General features: G+C 28.4%; 2 protein-coding genes across 4 annotated transcripts; one reads left to right on the top strand and one right to left on the bottom strand.

Moving 5' to 3' along the window:
- The first annotated feature begins 35 nt into the window (after positions 1-35).
- LOC118451411 (solute carrier family 2, facilitated glucose transporter member 5) lies at positions 36-6498 on the top strand. Of its 3 annotated transcripts, none has more exons than XM_085664911.1 (8): positions 36-285; positions 1378-1448; positions 4247-4378; positions 4491-4764; positions 4851-5141; positions 5218-5624; positions 5704-5975; positions 6087-6498. In XM_085664911.1, exons 1-8 carry the CDS (start codon positions 267-269, stop codon positions 6181-6183), a joined length of 1563 nt encoding a protein of 520 aa, XP_085521037.1. In that variant the 5' UTR covers positions 36-266; the 3' UTR covers positions 6184-6498. The 3 variants fall into 3 exon arrangements, with proteins under 3 accessions (XP_085521037.1, XP_035743796.1, XP_035743797.1); XM_035887903.2 differs by lacking the exon at positions 36-285 and adding an exon at positions 1050-1222; XM_035887904.2 differs by lacking the exons at positions 36-285; positions 1378-1448 and adding an exon at positions 2822-3093.
- LOC118451415 (solute carrier family 25 member 35) lies at positions 6394-8390 on the bottom strand. The gene is made up of 5 exons (XM_035887914.2): positions 8117-8390; positions 7373-7754; positions 6935-7153; positions 6749-6863; positions 6394-6681 (listed from the first exon to the last, which is right to left on the bottom strand). The coding sequence occupies exons 1-5, from the start codon at positions 8164-8166 to the stop codon at positions 6488-6490; spliced, it is 960 nt and encodes a 319-aa protein (XP_035743807.1). The 5' UTR covers positions 8167-8390; the 3' UTR covers positions 6394-6487.
- Between the last annotated feature and the right edge of the window lie 444 nt (positions 8391-8834).

The following is an 8834-nucleotide window of genomic DNA, read 5'->3' as shown; positions in this document are numbered from 1 at the left end:
ACAACTAAGCGTTGTTGGCTGTCGTATTTGTACTTTTGTCGTCGAAGGACGTTCACCAGTTCACGTTCCATTCAGTTTAGTACGCGACTGGATGTTTAAACGAAAGCTAGCTGTCAGCGAATAGCCTTTTTAAAACATACTTTTTCTTTGTCTCTTTGTCTCTCTCTCTCTCTCTCTCTCTCTCTCTCTCTCTCTCTCTCTCTCTCTCTCTCTCTCTCTCTTTCTAATCGTATTAACTGAAATATCGTAACTCTTTGAGGATTAAAATGACGGAGGAAAATCAAGGTAAGTTTAATCGATTCTATTTTTTATCTCTCTTTTTTCTCTTTATTATTCGTTTTAACAAGACTGACGCATCAAGAAATTAACTTTCTGATCGTATCTTTTTTAATATTCCTCCTCTTATCTTCATTATTTATGCAAATGAATTCTGACGTTTTTAAATTATTCTTATCGGTAATAAAAATAATTTGGAAATTATGCGTGTATAATACACATGTAATATAAAATTTACTTATACTTGTACGATCTTTTGTTTCAAACATTTACTTATAACAAATCATAAAAATTGTCTTTGACAATAATTTTATTTTTATTCATAACTTTATTGCGTTCAAAGCTCATTAATTCCGTTATAATGCTGATCAATTAACATTACTGAATAAAGTAGTATCATGGTACGAAGGTGAAGATTTAAAAAATGACAAATTTATAGAAAGAACGATAAGTTGCATTAATAATGACATGTCCTATTGAATTATATCCTGCTTCGTCAAATAATCATATTGCATTTCCTTGTTTAATAGTTAGATAAGATAAGATGTCATATGGAGATTTCTTTAGAAACGAAAAACCTTAATACAATTAATACTCGCTAACATTTTTGATTGATTTATCTGTAGGATTAGTGTACAATACATACGTATTTATCTGCGTAAATGTAAATTGAATGCATTAGAAATTGTAAGATCATTATCAGTTAGATTTTCCATTCATTCTTTATAAAAATTTATAAAAAACATCAAACATATATATACAGAGAGAGAGAAATTTACTCGCGTGTATATGCACATAAATGATTTAACCTTAAACGTGGACACCTGTGTTTTTTAACTAATTTTAGACAGTAGCGCCACGTATAGTATTTCGAGAACATTAACCTTTCTTACTTGACTTTAACCCAGCATATTTAGCATTTCATATTTTCTAAACATGCTACCAGGTAGCTCTTGAATTCTACAAATTAACCTTATTACAAATTATTATTATTATCGTTGAGAGAGAATTATATTTTTAAAATGGGATTATGTATTATTATCTATTGAATTTGATTTATCGAGTGAAATTTAATTTATGATTTTATATAATCAATTATAGAATCAGACGTTTCTGCGCTATGCATCGATGTATCGAAAACCACGCCAGTTAGCGGTGAATTAAAAAAGACTGTAAGTTAAAATTTTCATTATATATTTGGACTGTGATTTTTAATATTTACGATATATAAACTTGCAATATTTATTTTTTTTTTTTTTTGTTTGTTTTATATATTTTTGTGAATTACGTCCTAATACAATATTTATATTCTCAATCTTTTTATTTTATATAAGATCAAAGCAGAAGTTTCTTGAATGATTAAATATTTAATTTATTATTTGAATTATTACTTATATTAAAATATTAATTTATTATCGTCTTTGCTTGCTCACTGACTTGAAAATTCTTTATACCTTTCCTATGAAAATCATGCATTATTGATTATTGTAACATCTTATAAAATATATGCTTCGTATTTTTGTTTTTTTCTTTACAATTGGAACTTTAATTTTTGCTATTATATAGCTGCATAAAAAATAATTTTATAATTCTTTTACGTCATTTACTATTTGTTATAATCTAGAAATGTCATATTGATAAGCATATATATGTGTTATATAAATGGCCTAAATAAATATAAACAGTAATAAGTTCACTTCCTTGTTTACATGCTTTATTATGATATAATAATTATTTTTTCTGATTTTTTATCTTCATTAGATTTCATAATTAATCATTTGACCTTTGCACTGATAATTTATATCTATTCTAATTTAGATTTTTTTCTTTAGATGTTCCCTTTAAAATCAAATGCTTTATATAACCATATAAAGCGTTACTGTAATATTGCATATATATATATATATATATATATATATATATATATATATATATCATCATTGCTTCTATTTATCTCCTTTGAAACTTGATATTTCAGTATTAAAGAGTACAGAAATTGTAATATTAGGATTAAAACAGTATTGTTATATATGTATTGCTCTCTCATGAAAGCTTTCATTCATTTCATAGAAATCTGAAAATATTTCATCATTTGCGTTCAGAACGCATGCCTATTTAATATATTTATAAAAATAATAAGAATAAAATTTATATGATCTTTGTAAATAGTGTCATCTGTTCTAACCTTAAAGTCTCATTATAGTCGATTAGTAACTTATATTTGGATATAAGTGATACTATTGATAATATTATTGAAAAGTCTTCTTTCTTGTATAAGGTATTAATTAATGCTAAAAATAATTATTGCAAAATTGAAACACATAAATAATTAAATGTGCTTAACGAAATGCATCCTTCATTCATGTTTTCATATTAAAACACGAATACAATTAAATCCAAATAATTTTAATTATTTACATTGTAGACATTCATTTTATAGAAAATTGTTTGTAAGGATTTGTTTAAATTCATTGGTGAAAAATATGTTCCATATACAGCCTAGTATATTTCTTGTTTTTATAATTTTTTAAAGTTTTATAATTTTATAACTGATGTAATTTGGTAAAATGATTAAATATTAATAGATTGGAAAGGTAGGTATAAAAGAAAGGATTTAATTAATATCATTTGAATTATAATGGTGATAATGCATGATAGGCTATCTGACTAGTTTCCAGGTATTTCTACAATGTGTGGTATTTTTGAGTTTTGTTCCATCATACCATCCCTGGCTTATCTATTTTGTCTCAGTGATTGGTCTTCAAGGGTGCAACATATTGCTCTACATATTGCTTGTGATACTTATTTATTCCAGCGGTATGGTTATTGGTTTCTCATATCATCATAGTTTTATAATCAGAAGGAACGGTGAAGGTTTTAATCAAAAATATTTATCCTCTAAAGTAAATTGCATAATCTCTGTCAGAGATGGGCTATCGCAGTTATTTTTATAATTCATCAATCAACTAATTATTACTTTCATTTCTAAATAAATATCGATCAATGTCATATTTATCAGCTATACATTTTCCTATTTTTGTTTGTTGTTGCTATACAAAATGTCAATTAACGTTCTAGCAATTTTCTTCGATTTTATTTGTATTATTATTTTATAATCATCATAATGATGTTGAAATTGTTTAATGCAAAAGATCAATTTATAAATATACTCGATATATACCATATGTACGTACATTACATTTGATTTGCAATTGTTTCGTTTATATGTGTATATATGTATGTCCTACATGAAATTATAAAAGTAATTCTTAATAAGCTTCAAACTAATTAGTAATTATATATAATATATATATACACACACATTTTTAATTATTAATTAGTTTATAACATAAATCCAGTTGTGTCCATTTTTGAACATTGCCATGCATTCCTCATAAGTTCTTATTGATTTCGGTTTTTTTTTTTGTGAGGTTCACATCTTAAAATTATAATTTTGTAACGAAATGTCGCTAATAATATCGCTAACAAAAAGAAAACTTTTTAATTCACCAGTCCTTTCGTATTATTTTTAAAAAGAATATACAGAGCGGGAAATTTAAATGGGAATACCTGAATATGTTTGTTATTATTTATGAATTCATGTAAAAAATTATTAGTATCTTTAAAAATGTATTTTCATATATTCATAAGTATCAAAAATATTTAAGTATTCTCAATGTTCAAAATCCCTTAGTAAAATATTTAATAAAATATTTTTACAATTATACTACAGTTTTTATTTATTTATTTTTTTTTATATATACATTTTTTTATATGATTTTTACGAGAAATGTTGTTATTTGATTTTATATTAAAATAAAAATATATAAAATAAACGAGATCTATACAAACAAAAGAAAAAACTATGATTTTTGTGAAAAGAAAAAATTATAATTTTTGTGAAAAGAAAGAACTATGGTTTGTGTTTGGTAATGAATAAATCATAATAAATCTTAATTATTGTTTTTAGAAAGAAGAAAATGAAATTGATCCTGAATCAGGTAAATGGACCCCTTTATTGGTCTTGGCAGGAGCTACAAGTTGTCTGGGTTCCGCGTTACCAGCTGGATACAGCTTAGGTGTATTAAACAATCCTGCAGAGGTCAGTATTATATAATTATTATTTATTCTGATAAACTACTTATAATGTGTTTAAATTATAATTCGAACATTATAGAAATAATAAGGAAATAATCATTATTTTTGTATTTTAGATAATTCAGAACTTTTGCAATCAAAGTATTATCGAAAGATATGACATACAATTGACTCATAACGAGATGATGATATTATGGGCTACCATAGTATCAATATTTTTAATTGGTGGAGTAACTGGATCTTTGGTAGCAAGTTGGTTAGCGGATAGATTCGGAAGAAAGGGAGCATTGATGACTGGAAATATATTTGGAATCGTAGGTGCTATTCTCTTTCTCCTTGTACCAACATTAAATTCTGTTGAATTGTTACTTATAGGCAGACTAATTGTTGGTAAGGATAATTTTTACGCGATATCTAAAAGTACTTAATAATAGCCTATAAAATATATATATATATATTTTTTTTTTTTACATTAGGTCTGTCAGGAGGATTAGCTACTAGTTTATTACCCATGTATATGACAGAAATAGCACCTCTTAAATTAAGAGGTGCTGTTGGAGTACTATGTCAATTAGGCATCACATGTGGTGTGTTTCTTGGACAAATTGCAGGACTTGATACAATGTTAGGTACTGAAGAAAATTGGCATATCATGTTAGCAGGATTTTCACTTTTATGTGCAATTGCGTTACTTCTTACCTTTGTACTGCCAGAAAGTCCAAAATATTTATACATAATTAAGGAACAACAGAGTAAAGCTCTTAAAGGTCAGTAATTTAGTTAATACCAATAATGAGATAAGAAAAAACAATTATAAATTAATAATATAAAATTATATTTCAGAGTTAAGTCGTCTACGTAATATGGATATTATGTTATTACAAAACGAAGTTGCTGGTTTACAACACGAATTCGTGACCAAATCCTCGGCAGATAATTGGACGATAGGTCGTATATTAAAAGAGCGCAGTGTTAGATTACCTTTACTCCTAGTATGTTCTCTTCAATTTGGCCAACAATTAACTGGTATAAGTGCAGTATTTTACTATTCGAGTTCGATATTTAAAGATGCAGGATTAGGAACTACTGGATCACAATATGCTACTCTTGGAACTGGCTTCGCTAATATTGCTATGGCTGTGATATCTGTTCCTGTTATGTCATTATTTCATAGACGAATTGTGTTATTAAGTAGTTGTTATTTGTGTATCGGATGTCTCATCGTTTTATGTACTTCCATAGCTTTAATCGTAAGTTTATCTTATAAAACTATTTATACTTCCTTTGCGAAAAAAACATTGATTTCTATTACTTGCTTGATTGTTACAGCATACAGTTTCATTTATGCCATGGGTATGCATAGTGGCAGTAATGTTTTATGTCATCTTTTATGGTATTGGCCTTGGTCCAATTCCTTTTTTTATTGGGTCAGAATTGTTTGATGTTGGACCCAGACCTGTTGCAATGTCTCTTGGAAGTGTTTGTAATTGGGGTGGTAATTTTATTGTTGGAATGTTATTTCCAACGATGCAAGAATTACTCGGCCCTTACACCTTTCTTATCTTTACAGGATGTATTTTACTTCTAGCACAATTTGTTGGGTACATTGATAAAAAAATTTTTGTTTTTTACAATATTACCATTTTAACATAAGTAAATATTTAACTCGTACTTACATATAATATTAATTAAATTTGTTTGATTGCTTTTAGATTCTATTTGCCAGAAACACGAGGTAGAAGTACTATGGAAGTTGCAGCATCTATTACGCAAGGATTGAAATCAAGGGTAAATGCAAAGCCCGTTTAGATAGTAAATTTCTAAAATTTTTGAACGTGATGATTAATAAAAAAAGACGATCTATGTTATATAAATGGTTTACTCCATAATCAATAACGTTACGGATAAAGTAAAGTATTATAAAAAGCAATCATGAAGGCAGTGGAATCATGATTTATTTGCATGTTATATCATTTGTTTTATATACGAATTGTGTAATTTTTGACGGAAAAAATTAACTTATTTTAATTGTATATATTTACATGAACATGTACACAATCTACATTCCCATTGTATCCAGTACAATGGATTATTTATATAAATTTAATACGTTTTACGTTCTCATACCGTCGTACAATTGATCTAATTTCTTATAGAATACTAAACATAAAACTGTGTGTGGTGCTATTCTCATCCACGTTGGGAAAGTTCCTTTATATAAGCCATATAAACCTTCTGTTCTTATTATTTTAACCAAAGCGTCGTAGAGTCCATTATAGAGCTCACCTTTTCCACCTTTTGTTGCTCCTGTAAAATTCATAAATGATCAACCATAATTGTAATGGAATGAAAGTGCATACATGTACGTGCTTACTTTGATTGTACAATCTTGTTGCCAATACGTCAAAAGGTTGCATAGTGACAGCTACACATGATCCACCGATTAACGAAGAAACGAAAGTTAAAGTTATAGGATAATCTGTAAGTATCTGAAAACGCAAAAAAAAATCATTGTAATTGACATAACTTCGCCATACGATTGCCCACCTAATACACTTACATTCCAAGAACGTAACAAATCTGAGACCAAACTGAACGTAGTTAACTGCGTAGACGATCCAATAAATAATCTAGGTATATTGGCATACCAGCCACGATATAGCGCAGTTATGCCACCTTGCTTCCAAAGTTTTATAAATGCTGACAACGTTCCTGTATGACCGTGTTGATAACCAACGGCAATAGATTGCGCGGATTGAGCTTGAATTTGTGTCTTGACCTGACATCAAGATTTTAATTGATTAAAATAAATTCTTTGGTAATTTATCATTATGAACGTGTGATGATTCGTGATGAAATAAAAGAAAGAATATTATTTCAATTGGATACAATTGTGATCTCAAAATGATTATTTCTTATTACTGATCATCAACTAACTTTAACGTGATAAGCGTAGAAATATAGGAGCTGAATTTTGCACATATTTCCAATATATTACCAAGTAAAATGGGCTACCGAGAACGCCCCCTAAGCAACCAGACAATCCTGTGATGAGTACAGTTTTCAGGATATCCGTATTTCCTTTACTATCCAGTATGAAACCATACTTTGTTGCGGTGTTATAAACACCTAATCGTATACCATTGAGAACGACCTGAAAATATAACGCTGGTGCAATACCAGATTGTAAAGCTAAAATTCCTTCGTGTTTAGCTATGAGATAGGCAGCATGAAACGTATTTTTATATATCTTTTTGTAAGCTCCCCTCGCTTCGAGTTCTCCTTGGAGCTGCAATCGTATCTTAATAACATCCGCTGGATTAGTAAATAATCCAGCGCCCGCAGCCGAAATTGCTCCTATTACAAATTCCGCTCCGAGTCTAGAAAGAAAAACAAAAAAAAAACAAAAAAAAAGATAGATAATAACAATGTAAAGAAAACATAAAAACTTACAGTTACAGTAAGAAGACCAAAAATTAATTTATAAACGATCGAGAACCCGCGTTTTAACGTGACCAATGAACGAATAGCCGGTCTCCCACGTTAATCTATTCTGATTGGTCGTAATATAAGCTCGATATTGAACGAAATACAACACGGAATCGAATCGAAAATAAAATCATAGTTTATTATTGCATAACCGGTGTACGTTTTCGATCGATTAGCAAAACCACGAGTGTATTACTCTCGTAGTTTCTAGGCTTGCCAAACGCGAAGAAGTATATTTTTGTAAATCGCTCACGGTTTCTCCGTTTCGATACTTGGTACAGTGAGGTTTTCGGCGGTAGCCATGTTGAAGAATAAAAAGTTAAGTTCACTTGGAAGATGTGTATATAATGTGTAAGCCAAACGCACGCGTTCAGAAAGGAAACTAAACCGAAGAGAGACTAAAAGAAAAAATATTTAGATGACGAACTAAATCTATGATTGCAACACACTAAATTCTATCGCGCAGCGCTTTATATTTACGTCATTCTCATATTAGATATTGATTATTATTTACTTAGATAATCGTTAAGAACAAATTTATCTTTATATCTATGTACATTTGATTTATATTGATTTATTACGGGAAATATTCTATGCCAATTATATTATTACTTTGTATAATTCTTTACAGCACGATATTAATTATAAAGGTCGAGATGAGATAATTAAGTTGAATTCAACAATCAAATGATATAGAAATTTAGAAAATCTTACAATTTCATAGTCACAGATATATCGATACAGATGTATCGAAAAAAAGTTCAAAGAGTATAACATTCCTTTGATATAAAGGATAAATACATAAAAAGAAATAATAATAAATGAAAAAAATTTACATGTCCTTTTCGAAAATATGTATTTTCTATGGGAATTATTTAAAAAAAATATACACGTCTCTCGATACGATCAACGCTTAAATATAAATCTCGCAGACATTATCTTATCCTCGATCGTTTTTATTTTTACTTTAT

The sequence above is a fragment of the Vespa mandarinia genome, chromosome 2 (genome assembly GCF_050613455.1).
Source record: "Vespa mandarinia isolate Hongniang chromosome 2, ASM5061345v1, whole genome shotgun sequence".
NCBI classification, from domain to species: Eukaryota; Metazoa; Arthropoda; class Insecta; order Hymenoptera; family Vespidae; genus Vespa; species Vespa mandarinia.
This window is presented reverse-complemented; position numbering and strand designations above follow the sequence as displayed.

Excerpts from the sequence above, each read along its gene's own strand:
- LOC118451411 (XM_085664911.1), top strand. Across the intron at positions 1,449-4,246 it reads GCGGTGAATTAAAAAAGACT|AAAGAAGAAAATGAAATTGA; the intron begins GTAAGTTAAAAT and ends TATTGTTTTTAG. Across the intron at positions 5,625-5,703 it reads GTACTTCCATAGCTTTAATC|CATACAGTTTCATTTATGCC; the intron begins GTAAGTTTATCT and ends TGATTGTTACAG.
- LOC118451415 (XM_035887914.2), bottom strand. The coding sequence starts at position 8,166 with ATGGCTACCGCCGAAAACCTCACTGTACCAAGTATCGAAACGGAGAAA. Across the intron at positions 7,755-8,116 it reads AGTATCGAAACGGAGAAACC|ACTCGGAGCGGAATTTGTAA; the intron begins GTGAGCGATTTA and ends TTTTCTTTCTAG. Across the intron at positions 7,154-7,372 it reads TCGGTAGCCCATTTTACTTG|GTCAAGACACAAATTCAAGC; the intron begins GTAATATATTGG and ends TCTTGATGTCAG.